Below are 16,215 nucleotides of genomic sequence, written 5' to 3'. Positions count from 1 at the left end.
AACATGGATGAATCAGTTAATCGATTTAAAGTGTGCAAGGCTTGTTGTCTTCCATTGTCAATTGCGCTTGTTCCTATTGTGTCCTCAATCTGGCAACCCACATGAGCATTGAGTCTAATGAGAGGGAGAAACTACATTCTCCAGTATTTTGAATTTGGACTGCAGTACCCATTTCAACTGCTAGCTGTCAATACTGCATACTGCACCCCATACAGAAACATAAGTGGACCTAGAAGAAATGTGCACACAAATCTTTCATATTTTGACAAAGAAAAAGCCATATTTAGTTAGTTTACATTGTCCTGTTTATGTTTTTGGCATTGACATTCTAAATCCCAAATATGCAAGTCTTTAAATAACCATTTTACATTTTGTGTGTGCAACAAAAGGTCCTTAGAGAAATGTGGTTTTGTGCAATAAAAATAGGGTTGAAAATGGGTGGAAATTTTCTGAAAACTTACCAGAATCTTTTTTGGAAACTTTCCAGGATTTGTCTTCCATCTTTTTTCATGAACACTTTTCATTTTGTGCAATAAATGCTTATGAGCATTTATTATTTTTGTGCAATGAAGTAAAAGTATAGTTTATAAAACAAAACAAAAAATCCATATTTCATCAAGTTCTTTCAACAGATTCTGTGTTTCTCATTACCAGGTAATTGCCAGATCATTTTTGGTAACCGATGAAGGTCTGATATATTGTTTTAATGTGACATTCAGTTAAAGTTTTACTTCTCAATTTTTGTGTGCAAAACAGGAAAAATTTGCAATAAAACAAATTTGCCTACCATGAACAATTTCCAATTTTTGTGCAAACAGTCCATTATCTACTTTAAACTTTTTGGGGGAAAAACAGAAAAGATTCCCCATGAGATGAACCCTGAAACAACAACACAGCAAAGAAAACCAACAAGTAACTGGGTTGGAATAGATTTATTTAATTTGTCTGTAAACAAGGTGGTGAAATTAATTTATGGCATTTCTCAGATTTTGTGTGTATGAAATCAGACATATCAGACTGTATCCAAGATGTATGAAAAAGTACAGGGGGAAAAAAAGAAATGAACTTGAGTCACCTGTACAAATACCCACAAGGCCAGAACTTCAGCTGATACTAAAAACCCCTGAACAAAGAAGTGACAATCATTCGGGAAGCTGTTTGAATCAGCAACAACAGATTCTCTGCATTATGGCACAGGATACACATTATGATTTGAGTGTCGTATACTTCAACATTTGGACTTGATGAAACATCAAGTTTTGACAGACAGTTGTATCGCTGACGACTCAAAGGCAATTTATTCCACAGTCATAACAGTACGGGTTCAATTCGATTCAAGTGTTGAAGTCTGCGATCAGACGCTAGTGTTTTGTTGGTTAGCATTTATAGTAGCGTGTAATAACCCAAGCAGTGATGAAAATTGGTCTGACTGAAAAGAAACTCTAAACCGCTGATACCCACTGTCTGAAATGGCAGTCGTCTGAAAATTAATTAAAATATACATTACATAAGCTAGCAAAGTAAATGCGATGACGGAATGTCAATAAACATTCAATTGTAGGGTTGATGGGGGGGGGGGGGGGGGGGGGAGATGGGGGGTGCTACCTGCAGCTCAAAAATCATAGTAAAGCCAACTAAGCGAGGCCTCAACTTGAGAAAAATATATATAAATAGGTAGTGTCGCGTTTACAATTAGTGTTGATGTGCCAATGGCGACAAACTTCAGGTTGAGGAAAAATGACAAAACGGACGTTTGTTAGAGCAGACGCCATATTTAATTTGATGAAAACGCTAAATATGTCGTCCAGCCTAACTAGGGTTCATTCGGTAGGCTTGTAGATATGCATAGAGTCGACCGTTCCCAGATTGGATCTAGGAATGGGAATTGGAATTGAGCTCAAGCCCTTGGTTAATCAACCAAACTCCCAAAAAAGACTTGAAATTTACACACTAGCTTTTGGTCTGAAGCACACCATGGGTTCGTAGTGCCAAAATGGGACCGAACTCATTAAATGGACATTAATGGGAAAGAAATGGGGTTTGGGTAGCACAAAATGGAAGTTGAAAACCAATGGATGATGAAGCCATCTAAAAGGGTTAGCAGAATGAGCAGCTAGGATTGGAGGGGTCTTAATATCCAGATTTCCTCAGGTAATCAGCCATGTGATACGCTTTCTTGTTGAGCAGCCCTCCATGGGTGCCTTCCTTGCCCATGACTAAAACCAATGCTGGAGTACACAAGGGGAAAAAACAAGAACAAAAATCAACAAACTTGAGGTGGAAAGATAAAAGAAACGACTTTCCCAACTTAAAGCGATGCAATTGTTGACAAGATTCATTACCCTTCCTTGCTATTAAGATGTCCAAAAACTTTACATGTGTTTCAAGGGGGGGAAACAATCTTCACAGCTTATTTTTGGGAACGTGGGTGACTTGTTTTTTTTTCTCTCCCTAAATTTCACTACTTGATCAAAAAAAAAAAACCTAGAACCCTGAATCTCTCAAGTATTTTGCCATTGAAAATGCCTTCTTATTCAGGCCGCCGCCGTGGACCCCTTCTTTGCCCATTACAAGAACCAAGACTGAAAGAAAAACACAGAGAGAGGAAGTTAAGGGGACAGGAAAAATCCCAGCTCTGGAAAAAAGCCAAACCAAGATCAACGAGGCCAGATAGGACAGAATAAAAAGCAGAAAGAGATCGCGATAACATGCATGCAGAGGGAAAGACTGTAGCCTGGAGGAAATACCTTCATTTAGCTACTATTGGTAACACTTTAATAACTAATAATAATAATTCAACTTCGTTTTTAAGAGTTATGTGCTATTTTTGTGGTATCATCCATTTCAGATTTGCATACTCCTTAAAAAAAAAAAAAAAAAAAAAAGAAGTTTTTAAGACCATGAAGAGTTTATCTGACAAGAAAACAATAATAAATACAATTATGGTAATGTTAATTATAATGCACAATAATGGTTACAACAACCATTTTATATAAATATGTATTGAGTATATATTGACACTTAATATATATAAAATAACTAACTTAATATTTAAAATTATATAAATTACACAAGCTATTTTCAGTTATGAAACAATGTAAGATTTAAGTTAAGAATGGACTGTCATGATAACGTTGCATTGCAAAATAATATAAATAATTAGAATATTTCATATAGTACTATAGATATTTAACAATATTTGCAACTAAAGTTTTTGAAAAGTTATAAATTAAATATTATATTAAATATAGTTAATAGTACATAGTATTATACTATTTATATACATTACAATTCATATATTTTTAATATTATTATAATTTCATAAATTAATTTCCCATTTTTTGGCCAATATAAGCTACACACTGGATCAGGTGTTATGCAAATTAAAAATCTGCCTCTTAGGTAATGCTTAATTATATAATTACTCTTAATAAGTAATGGTTGACGACGGGCCGAATTAAAAATTAATTGAATTATTAAAAATGAATGCACATCTGAGGTGGTAATGCGGCACTAATTTATCATCCACTATCCCACTTACACCACGATTACCAAAGACTTCCAAGTTTTTCCTCTCAATACGTGACATTTTTTATCCTTACAACACTCAAATGTACTACTTTCTTGCACATCTTGCCTTTAGGGAGATATTTTTATTTTTCCTGGTTCATTTGCCGTTGCATGCCGTAGGGCTCTTGGAAATAGCTGAAATAATTTGGCAGTGAACAGGAACTGTAATGCAGTTAATCACAGTTCAACACCTTAAAATGTCTGTCAGCCAATCAGAATCAAGCATTCAACAGCGCCGTAGTATTGTGAACCTTATTATAATGTTACCATGTAAGTTTAGCAATGACCAAACAATTAGTATATTCATCTGGAGATATAGATTTGGATTTAATTTCCAGGAAGTGTTGATTAGCCTAAGTGTTAAAGAAAGATTGCAGCATGTGATTCATTTAATTCAAGCAGGAAAAGCAAGTTTAGTTCCTCTCCTCAATACATGCTATGACCTATAAGAAAGAGATTGATTCATAAAGGAACACTTTATTTCAGGAAACAGGAAATCCTCTCACATTTTACAGAGCGACAGACCCCAGATGTGTGTGAGAGCAGCAGAAACACACATGCATGTGAGAGGGAATGTACCTCAACAAGTCCCAGAAACTTCCTGATCACCTGAGCTCAAGTCTCGTGATCAACAGAGATGCTCTAAAATCACTAGCTGTATTTCTTTGCAAAACACGGTGTAGAAAACCCACATTGGTAAAGGCAAGATTCTCAAAGAAATTATTAGGTCATATTTCAGCCAAAATTAGCATTATTTTTCAGTTAATTAGGATTTTTGCATTACATTTTCCTCACTAGTAAAAAAATAATATATATATATATATATATATATATATATATATATATGAATGAAGAGTTAATTTGCAAAAACGTAACATTTTTATTTCATGCTTTTGTTTTGTGCATTCCAAGTAATGTCAATCAAGCTGCAGTTGGGTTGTTTTGATCAAGTAATAATAACTTAAATGCAGGTAACTAACAATTAAAGTCCATTGAAAGCATGTTTTTATATATATTGAAAGTTTGTTTTATAGTAAAAGCTAATGAATAAGATAACTCCACATTTCATGTTTCAGAGTTAAACAAAAGCACTCGTTTAATCTTTGTAATCTCCTCAGATGACAGTGGCCTTGTCACCTGACCTGAATACAGCGCGCTGATTCGCTAGAATGGACTTATCAGCTTCTGTTCACAAACAACAAGGGTGCTTGTCGGCTTCTGCAGTAAAACTTGAACTTGCAATGCCTTGAAAGTGGACAATACCAGCTTTTTTAATGCACGGCACTCAGTTAATTTTTTTTTATTGAACATTTACCGTTTTTTGCAAATAAACTCTTCATATTATCGAGATTCACCCACTTCCCAGCACCTAATTGTGAATAATTAATGGCTTTTTTCTCCCATTAAGTCATAAATCATTTTTTTAAACCAAGTCTGCTTCAGAAAATAAAATTTAAAATAATCAGGATACATAAATTTCATGTACACAAGTCTCCTGTGTTATACAGGAAAGATATTGAGGAAATAAAAAATCTACATTATTACTATTATTATCTACATTAAGTTTTACTAACAAAAGATATTTGTGATGAAATAAGAACGGACAAGTACCTTTGGCTGCTTTGCCGACAGAGACGTTGTACGTGGCCTCTCCTCCTTGACTCTTTGTCCTTATGTCCATTGTCCAATCACTGTCGACTAGGAGGCTGTCTCGGATAACTGAGCACTTCTTTGAACCTAAGGTCAGGCCGTTGGTGAAAAAACTTTCTCGGTCTTTTCCTACTAGGGCGTCGATTTCTGTGGGCTGGGGTTTAAAAAACAACAAAAAAAACAATTAAATGTGGAACTGTATCTTGTCGTCTTTTACATTTTAATATGGATTAATGAACAGCCAAATCCAATCAACAAAATGCAGGTAGGCAGTATGATAATTTATGGAGAGATTCATGCAGAGTCATTAAGAACACAACAAAAAGAGAAGTTAAATATAGTGGGCTAGTCAGTTCAAACTAGCCGTTTTATTTTTAGTGTGAAAAGACAAATTACCAGCTGTTGGAAACACCTGGCCTAGACACGACTTCAACCTATTTTTGTGATGAAATCTGCCTGACAACTCAGTTTTTGTTTTCATGTAGTGTTGTTAAAGCTGCGGTCACGTCAGTGAAATATTGGCAAAACTTCACAAACAAAAACATACTTTGCCAATAGTGACATTGTCATAGTGACGTACAAATTAACACTTTCTAACCTTTCTGTTGGTCAACATAGCAGATTCACGTGACCAATTTGAATCCAATAAAAAAATTGTGAGGGGAATCTTGCCCCTATTGAAATAACTGGATTTTGCCCACAAAATGTGTGAAAATTAGTACAATTTTGCAGTCAAAAAAGGTCTGTTTTCAATGTAGCAATTTTTGGATTCTTTCAAACCAATCAGCTTTTGGTTGATCAACGTGGTGAATTTGCATGACTAACTTCAACGCATTACAAAATCTGTGAGGGGAAATATTTAGGCTTTGCGCAGAATTCCCAATAGTGTATACTCCTATTAAAACGGCTGGATTTCACCCAGAAAATCTTGCTGAGCAACAATGAATGTCAAAGTGAAATTTTGCTTAAAATAAAAGGTCTACTGTTAATAGTGTTGCAATGTTTCAACATCTCGCACCAAAGTCACTTTTAAACCAATCAGCTTTCTGTTGGTCATTTGCAAGACCAACTTGAGCCCACTGTGAAATCTGTTGGGAAAATTACAGCAAAATTCCCAATCATGCAGACTCCTATTGAAGTCACCATCACAATTATGCTGAGCAACAATAATTGTCAAATTCGCTACATTTTGCATAAAATAAAGGTCCACTGTCTCACACCAATTACGGATCTTTCAGCTTTGCCCAAAATTCCCAAACGTGCAGATTGCTATTGAAATGATTGGATTTCGTCCACTAAAGTTCACTGAGCAATATTAAATGATAAATGTTGACCGCACCTTTACGTTGAGCAAATTTGCATTAACCAACTCTAATTTGATGCCAAGTTTGAACAAGGAAAACTTTAACCCTGAAGCCCAAAGTATACCTCAGGTTTTATGCAAAAGCAAGGTTTCATATACTGTGCGTGTGAAGCACACTTTGTCAAAAGAATAGTATGCACGACACCCAATTTTTGTATCCAGGTCACACGTGCATTAAATTGGTTTTGCACTAATTACTTGTTCCACAAGGTGGCAACACTGGCCAGGGCCATTGTTTAACAGTAGAAAACAAAAACAACAAAATAGTGGAGACTGACAACAACAGACACCACCGTTTTAAATGGGTAAAAAGCTATTTTGTTTTTTTAATCGGTCATAAATGGAGAAATATTAAGTTTCGTTTAAACAGGTGTCGACCGCCTGCGCATACTATCAAATGGATATGGAAACATGAGTGATTCTATAATTAGGGGTACATGTCATGTCCATGGACTCTTATCAATTTTACTAATTTTTCTTTAACTTTTCATTTAAAACAATGATCACTTTTATATCAGGGCACATTTCTAATTAATTTAATACAAAAATCCAACAGATATCCATCTTTTATCTTGCAAAAATGGCTTATTCTATACTGGAAGTTGCTGTTTTTGTGCTGTCCGATTTGGTAAATTGAGGTTTTGTTCTTCAGATTAGCTCTAAAATAAATTCTGTATATATTTCTTATTATTTGTGCAAAATAATCATTAAATTATGATAAAGGTGTTTTAAAAAATATTTTGCTCATGCATCTACATTAAATTACCCATTTTGTGTACGTCTGAGAAATCAGTGTCAACTGTGTTACTCACTGTAAAACCCCCTATAAATCAGCAATGGTTTGTTCCAAAGTCACATGTCCAACATCACTATGTATTTTCCTTTTTTGGAGGGAAGTTTGAAGACTGTGTGGAAAGTCATAACTTTTCCTCTTCAATATTTTATCTATATTATTGTCTGCACGTAGAGTAGATTAATTGACCGTCAACTGTGTTATCAACATGTTCTGGTGAACTTGTCACATGTTATATTTATAAATATGTAGAGAAAGAATATAAAAACATAAGTTAATCAAGGTCATGTACTTACTAGTCCAAGGTCAGCAGTTTGCACAAGGCCCTAAAATGGCCGAAATGTCAACCGTGTTACCCATCAGCTGTAACTCAGTTGACAAGGACTAACACGGTTGACATGGTTGGCAATTCAGGGTCAATTTATACACACTGAGGAAGGCCTTTGAGGCGAAACATATGTGTCCTTGTCCTATTGGTGATAAAATGTAGAATAAAACAAAAAGAAAAGACTATTTCATGCGAGTACGGATCATGGTTTTGTATAAAAAGTAATTTAATGGATCAACGCGAAAGCTCAAGCAACGAAAGAGTGCGGTGCAAACAACTTTTGTTGGCCAATTTATGCTCCCACTGAGTGCTGTTGATAAATATATATATATATATATATATATATATATATATTCACAAACTATTGTCATTACACAGAAATTACCTAGGAATTGCCTAAATACCATGATTTGCATTACAATGGATAAACTTAACTGATCTAATCATGGCCACACTTTCTATGAACTCAGTAGGCCTATCCATAATATTATATACACATTATATTATTGATTTGGCATATATCGGTTTCTGTAGGGTGGACATATATGCCATTTTTCCCGGACACATACTGGCCAGGATTTCTACATTGCCTAAAATATCTAGGTTTTGGCTTTGTTTGCGTGTGGTGTATGACTCTCGAGGTACTTTGAATCAAAGCAATTTAGAAATCCTGGCCAGGCCATGTCCGGGAAGAATGGCACGTATGGTCACCCTAATTTCCGCTAGTCATGACTGATGAAGTGTTATGATGTTATTAAACAAGTCCTTACAACTTGAAGTGTCATGATGCATTATAAAACTTCATTTAACTTTATAATAATGTAATATAGTCATTAATTTCATAATGCATGTTATTATAATGCGTGTTTAAATGGCTTTATGGATACTAAGTTCATACCTGTGTCTTGTGTGGTTTTTATGTTATAAATCTTTTAAATGTGAACTAAACCGTCAGACAAAAACATGGGGATATCTCTGGAGATGGATGTCTTTGGTAAGGATGGTGAATAAAGCTAACTTCAGCATATTTTGGATTTAAGTTGAAGAAAGTTTCATCCTTCATGATATCATCTCACAGAACGCCCTTATGATGCCCCAAAATTCATATTTTTAAATCAGTTAGACAGATAACATCAACAACTCTGGTGAATAGACTCAAAAACCTTCAAACAAAAACAGCATTTGTCTGTAAAACAGTTGACAAAATATTGAATCAAACGTTAATTTTGATTAACATATAAAAAGTCATTAGAGCTTAAGCTTGCCAAATAATTAATTTAGCACATTAAGGGGATATATTATTCAACCACTGACTTCTTGGCTGACCTGAAATGTACCCCTAAATATAGAATGACTCACATATGCGCCTAGTGTATACGTACAGAAACAAAGTATACTTTGGGCTTAAAGCAAAATTTTGAAATTACTTATTTTTTTACTTCAGAAATTTGCCAACTCCAGGAAATGCGAGCACACTTAGTCAGCTAGTCACTGGACAACGCAACAGCGAATCAATTCTGATTAACATTCTTCCAAAAACAATGAAAACTTCAAACTACATCGGACTGCAAATGCTCCAGTTTGATCATTAAACAGCAAATATGGATGTTTATTTTTAGAGTACTCAACAGTTTTCAAAGGATATTTCTGGAGCATGATAAAAAGTGATTTGTATCAGCAGGAGCTTCTACAACTCGACATATCTGGGAAGCATTCTGCCTAACCCTCAAACTGGAATGCTGTAATCATATTAAACAACGCTTTTGTGTGTCAAATGCCAGCACTGATCAAGCCTGAACGTGCAATTTTCTTACTCGTTTGATTGTCATTGGACTGTAGTTTTGTTTGTACTGGCCCACTATGATTCTTCCCCTAAGGCCAAACCGCATAAAACCAAAAGCAGCTACTCTCTGGTGAGAATCAGCAAGCCGATGCCATTTCCAGTGAGGTCTGGAGGCGCTTGCATGGCGATAGACACAGCCTTGAACTTCATGAAGCCTTTTTGAACTCATACTTGGGGCTCATTCCTTTCTCTATCAGTACAGGAAACTCCTACTGCTTTTACTGTCAGTCCAAACCCGTATGACTGACAGAGGCGGTCAAGCTTTAACACAAGGTCATGCGGGGTTGAAACAACAAGGGTTTTTTTGGACTATATAGCAACACCTGAACCAGAATCTGGTCCTTTTGATAAGATAATTCACATGACTTTTCCAGTCTTTTATGATCACTGGATAAGGATTTTTTTCACAATCTTACAGACATTATTCTTCTCACCAAAAGTACCAATTTCTAGCTGATGGAATATTTTAGAGCTGAATTCACAAAAGAAGTGCATGACTATGGTTAACGTTTGTTAATAACCAAAAACTTGATGGTAGCCATTGACTTCCATAGTATGGAGAAGAAGAGAAACTATTCGGTTACCGGCATTCTTCAAAATATCCTTTTTGTGTGTTCAACAACTTATACAAGCTTGGAACAACCTCAGTTTGAGTAAATTATGACACCATTTCATTTTTGTGTGAACTATCCCTTTAATTATGCAAGTTGTACATCTGTTGCTGTAGTTCACCAGAAATGAAAACTGTGTCATATATTCACTGATGTACTTCCTAACACATGTCCTGAAGAACACAAACATGATATTCTGAGAAATGTGTCAGTGTTTTTATTCATACAATAAATCACATCTCTGTATGAAAGGACGTGAAGGTGAGTAATGGAGTTAAAAGAATTGTGGGTGAACTATCCCTATAAACCTCTTAACAAACATGTTAAACTATGTTTAGTCTACATATCCCAGAAGTAAACTTACAACCGAAGGCAACACATTAACCTGGAGGAAATAAAGGTCAAATAGGGCTGTTTTATTAACACCCATTTATGGCGCGCCATCTTGGACAACGGGAAGAGGGCAGGTACTGTATTCTGGATTACGTTACGCACGTTCCGCGGCGGATGACGCGCGTCTTCTTCACGTACGTAACGCTATTCTCGTGATTTTCGAATCGGCCTGTTTACACTAACACCACCTCCCTGTTTATGACTGAAACCAAGTCTGTCCACCACCTCAACCTGCACTTTTAGTTTTACACATCACAATAATTATTGTTCGCCAATACAACCAGCAAACCTAAATGATCTAGTGATCATACTTAGCCAAAATAAATAAAGGCGCAAGAAATTGAAACACTCATTCTGGGTGAACAAAAATCTCTCCAAATTATGTTTTTGTTTCGTCAGCTAGCAGCTAGCATACGTTAGCTTTCATTCCCATTCAAGCGGATCGGGCCCTACAGTGGCAGACAGGCTGTGTCCTAACCCTCGGGAGTCTCCTACAAAGACAGCACTTGTTCTTTGTAAAATAAACATCGCTGAGTAACTTAAATGGCGCTTCATTTTTAGGCGCTAATTCCAAATTAAACGCGGTTTAAAGCCGCATTCGGACCAAACTAGTTATTGAAACACAGCCACAGTTTTCAGCCCTCCACTAAAGGCAGCATAAAGAGTGCCGTTAATAAGGCGTCTTTACCGTGATGTTTATGAACGTGCCCCCCTCCTGCGCTGCCCAAACGTATTTAGAGTCCGAGTTGCACCCAACAATGGCGGAGTCCTGGCAGCTGCCATCCGACATCAGGTTATCCACATAGCTCTGCCACGACATGTCTGCCTTCTGCTTCCAAACGCTCACAAGCTAGCCTTAAAAAGACGGGACTGACAGTTTCTCGCGGTTACCGTGTATTTGGATGTCCCGCACGCCCCCTTCTCTAATGAGAGTCTGAGCAGTAAAGAGTCCCGGCTGAATGCAGGCTCTGGGTGCAGATATCCCTCCGCGCTTAGGCTGCGGTCCATTAGAACAAAGCCGTGTGCGCGGATTAATACGAGCTCTGATTGGACGCTAGTGTGCACGAGCGTTTAGAAGCCACGTTTTGCATGACAAAGTTAGTTAAAGCGTGTATGTAATGTAGAACAAGTATGTAATGTATGCAAGAAACAATACATTTTACCCATGATGCTGGGACTGCTATTTCAATACTATTTCACTTTGCTTTCAGGACCAAAAGTCGTATTATTCACATCAAACGCAGTTTCAAAAGATCTGTCACATGGCAAAAAAACAAACTCCAGATGTGACCTAATGTTGGCCTTTCTCTGAAGCAGCTTCCTTTTTTCATTTAGATTTAGAACTTTTTTATTTTATTGTTTTTTACACAAACAGTTTTTATTAAAGGTCCTCGTGGCAGCAGTGATTCATGTTAGCTGCAAGACCTCATGAAGTTAGTGATATTTTGGGGTGAGATCAAATAGCCTAACATTTGATTAAATTTGAGTTGCAATGCAGTGGGGAAATAAGGTCAGGTCAGGTCGGATCACAGCCCTGATAGCACACGTACATCTCGGAGACGTCTAGTTGATGTCTGTATTTACATCTGCAAGATGTCTACAGGACGTTTCCTTTTAGATGTCAAATAGACGTCTATTAGATGTCTTTAAGATGTTTATGATTTAGACTGAATGTAAAACTGATGTCTGCCAGACGTTTGTAGACAGCAGATGCTTTCCAGATCAAGAGATCTTTAACAGACATCTTGCAGACGTGCTATCTGGGAGGTGGATTTTCGAAGAAATGGACAAACTGCTTTATGTAGCAATCTACATCAAATTATGTGTATCTGTGTATGCAACATCCACAACTGACTTAATGAAACCTGATAAAACACATTTGTCAGCTTGACTACATCAAATCGTTCGGATTTGTTGTTTATCACCACATAAATCATAGCCTCTTCCGACCTCTTGTGGACAAATCACGCAATGACATTACAAATTCATATTCATAAGGTGAATATTACACAGCCAAGTCTGTGCCAGCTCAAAATTCAGTGTCAAGACATAATGCTGCAGAAAAACTAGATTAGATGCCTGCTCTGCAGCCTCTAGTATAACAGTAGACAGCTGTAATTGCTGTGTAAATGCATTTATTCCACCTCTGAACAGCATTCATTTGTCTGCGTAAAGATCCTCTTCAGAAGCCAGAAAATAAATCATTTTATTTCTTGTTATATTTTCAAAAACAGTCGATAGATATACCTATTTTTGCACTTATTCATTCAGCAGACGTTTTATTAAAAGTGTCTCAATTTTATTTTTGCATATTATTGGCTGGCACAAAAACAGCAGTGTCCATGTTATTGTTAGTAGTGCAGAGAGAAACAACTAAAGCAGCATTCAAGAGCTTTCTAGTACAACTCTTGAGCACGCTAAATATTTTAGACGGAACATTTACAAAAGTGACAGCAGGAAAAATGAAGTCATTTCCCAGAAGCTTGAACACATGTAGTGGAAATATTAACTAGGCTAGTTTACATTTTTCGGATTTGTGTATTAACAGGCCTCTTTAGAAGAAAGCAGAACGTTTTACTTGTTTAATGGAGATTAACAAGTTACATAAAACATGCTTGAATGATCACATAGCCTAGTGTTAAACAAGTTCTGAAGCACAAAATTACACCCTATTGTATCTATTCTGCGTTAGCAACCTCTTGTGGATTAGGTTTGTATTGATATAAATAAAGATTAGTGCTATTTTCGATTATGTTAGAAGCCCAAAATAGTTCACTAAAGAGCAAAACATGTTACATGAAGTAATAAAGTAGCATCTAAACAATTTGAGAATTTCAAACATTAGCTAAAATATTAATCGTAACATTAAAACTCATACTTGCCCAACCTAGACTTTTATTGTGTTTACATGTTTACCCAACAGCTATCACAAAAATATGATATTGTCATATTAAAAGCAAAAATTCACATACTGAGATTTAGTTTTCGTGAATGTAAAAAAATAAGTCATGTTTACTCATAAGGAGTCTTACATAGTCTTAATTGTGCAATAAAGGCAGTGAAGGCCAATATAAATAACTTGAGAAGACGTGCATAGCTAATGCATCAGCTGAGAGGAGAAAAATAAAACCAATGTCAATAACTACAACAACAACCTAATTTAATAAATCACTCTCTTTTTCACGGATGGAATTTCTCCTCACATGTCAGTTCAGTGAACCTTTCTAAACATACATAGGTATGACTTACAAATGTTACGCTTTTATTATAATTTGATGTTTACTCTGACACCGTTTTTGTGTCAATCTATGAAACTTGACTTAGGAAATGAACAAGGAAAGCCCTAGAAATCGTATGTTTTTAAAACTAACATAAAGCAAAATTATCATCAGAAGGCATTTGAGTGTTGGCTTGGCCTGGAACGGCATGACATTTGACTTGGACTTCTTCTCAAAAACATGTTTTCAGCACATGTACGGGATGTTTACAACCAGTGTTGGGAAAAGTTACTTTTAAAAGTAATGCATTACAATATTGCGCTATAAGCAAATAAAAAAGGAACGTGCAATACTAATTTGAAAAAGTAATGTTTTACTTTTCTATTTACCTACTTTGACTGCTCCAAGCCAGAATGAACCTGACTCACAAACTCTCTCTCAAAAAAGCAACTTCCCGTTTAGATTTTAAATTTAGAGAAATTCCCTCAAACCTTTTTTTAATATCTCGGAAAAGCTGTATGAACTGGACGAAACCGCAGAGTGTGTTCACATAGCGTCCAGCCCATGAAAACAAAGAACGTCTCTATGTCTGGACATGACAAATAGCACCTGTCTTCAGACGATTGATTCAAAGCCTCAAAGTATTTTAAAGTGCAAACTGACTTTAGTGCTTGGACACATAAATGCAGCTAAAATAGCAAGCATGTCCCATTCACTACGGGACCAAGGCAAATACAATAAACAATCATATGTTGTGTAACTTCTGAGTGACACTCTGAATTCCTGATATTTTGAGGTTTTATAAACAACTGTAGGCCTAATAATCACTTTCAGGATCTACTATTACTAAATCTGCATGAGAGTTTTCTAATGTAAAAAGCTTGGCAAGTATTTTTGAGTACTGCTGTTTGGATCGGGCTGCAGAGAGGATGGCAAACTCAATAGCAAAGCAAGCAAACAAATACAGCCTCCCTTACTTATTGGAATAGATGCCTAAAATAATAACCTAAACTAATAAACAAACTCCTGCAAAGATGTTTCTGTCTACACTAGCTGCATTCCTTCTCGCCCCCTGCGTGAACTTTTTCCGAAAGGCTAAACAAAGAAGAAACTGTGTTTTGTAACATGATTTTGCTAGAAGCACTTGAAGCTTGACTAGGCAAGAATGAACAAAATAAATCAATTATATATATCATATTAGACAGAACAACTTCAGTAAAACATTTGCTTATATATGTCCTGCATTGTATAATATTCTGTTAAAGGTGGCGTAGCAAGCCTGTTCAATATTATAAAATCATTTTTCTTTCCACCATAACTAACAAACAAACCTACTTGGTTGTGTCCAGTCCGGTTTTGAACATTTACATAAAACCACTTGAAAAATCTATAAATAACTACAAATGTAAATGACCCCTTTGACAGGAAAATATAATATAATTGCAGTGCATAATATCATTGGTGTGGAAAATAAAACTTCTGTTTTTATGAATTCATTATTACATTTAGTCATTTAGCAGATGCTTTTGTCCAAAGCCACTTACAAATGAGGACAATAGACGTAATCAAAACCAACACAAGAGCAATGATACCCAAGTGCTAGAACAAGTCTCAGTTAGCGTAACACAGCACATGTAGCAAGTTTTTTTTTTTTATTATATAATAAATAAATAAAAAGAAAACAGACAGAATATAAAAATAATAGAGCAAGCAAGTGTCAGAGCCCTTTTTTGCTTAATGTCAATAATGTAAAATGACAAGATTAAACATTCAGTTAAAGGCATTTCATTATTGAATTCAGTGCTGCATCGTCCAGCTCAGGTCAGTTTAAATAGTGTCCGTGCAATCAGGTCGATGACAGAATGGAGAAAACCCCTTGGGAGAAACCAGGCTCAGTTCTCCTCTGACCAGACGAACCAGCAGTTCAGTTACAGCTGCTGTCAGACTGTAAGCGCTCATCTGGTCCCAGTGGTGTTTTGGGGGTCTTCACTGGGGGTCAGTCTCTGGGGTCATCTAGGTGTCCTGGCTGTAGAGGTCATCTCTAGGTGCCGATCCACCATCTGGATACGGTCTGGATCTGGGTGGATACGGTGACCTCGGAATAAGAGAGAAACAGACTAATATTAAAGTAGTTATTAATAATATAAATTATTAGTAAATGAATACAAGTCTAAAAGGAGCAAGTTTTTTAAAGAATATAATTAGTAGAGGGTCAAATAAAGATGGAAATATTGATTAAAATCATGAATAACATTATCAGAGAGAGGCTACAATAAGAAAAAGAGTAATACAAACATTTATAAACATGTCTTTATGTCGTCTGAATTTGTTTCCCTTGGCACTTGTTTAAAAAAACACCACCACGAATAATGCGTAGTGGTTGGTATTCCCGACGGAGTTACGTACGCTCGTGCGCAGTCCATCTATAGAGCAGCGTGCGCGTTAC

General features: G+C 36.1%; 1 protein-coding gene across 2 annotated transcripts; it reads right to left on the bottom strand.

Annotated features, from left to right (window-relative positions):
• Positions 1-913: 913 nt before the first annotated feature.
• LOC306867149 (profilin-2-like) lies at positions 914-11,525 on the bottom strand. Of its 2 annotated transcripts, none has more exons than XM_079412700.1 (3): positions 11,240-11,525; positions 5,182-5,374; positions 914-2,228 (listed from the first exon to the last, which is right to left on the bottom strand). In XM_079412700.1, exons 1-3 carry the CDS (start codon positions 11,369-11,371, stop codon positions 2,131-2,133), a joined length of 423 nt encoding a protein of 140 aa, XP_079268826.1. In that variant the 5' UTR covers positions 11,372-11,525; the 3' UTR covers positions 914-2,130. The 2 variants fall into 2 exon arrangements, with proteins under 2 accessions (XP_079268826.1, XP_079268827.1); XM_079412701.1 differs by having other exon boundaries at positions 915-2,582.
• Between the last annotated feature and the right edge of the window lie 4,690 nt (positions 11,526-16,215).

This window comes from Barbus barbus (assembly GCF_936440315.1).
Source record: "Barbus barbus genome assembly, chromosome: 49".
Lineage (NCBI taxonomy): Eukaryota > Metazoa > Chordata > Actinopteri > Cypriniformes > Cyprinidae > Barbus > Barbus barbus.
Note: the sequence above shows the minus strand (reverse complement) of the source record. Positions and strands in the feature narration are given on the sequence as shown.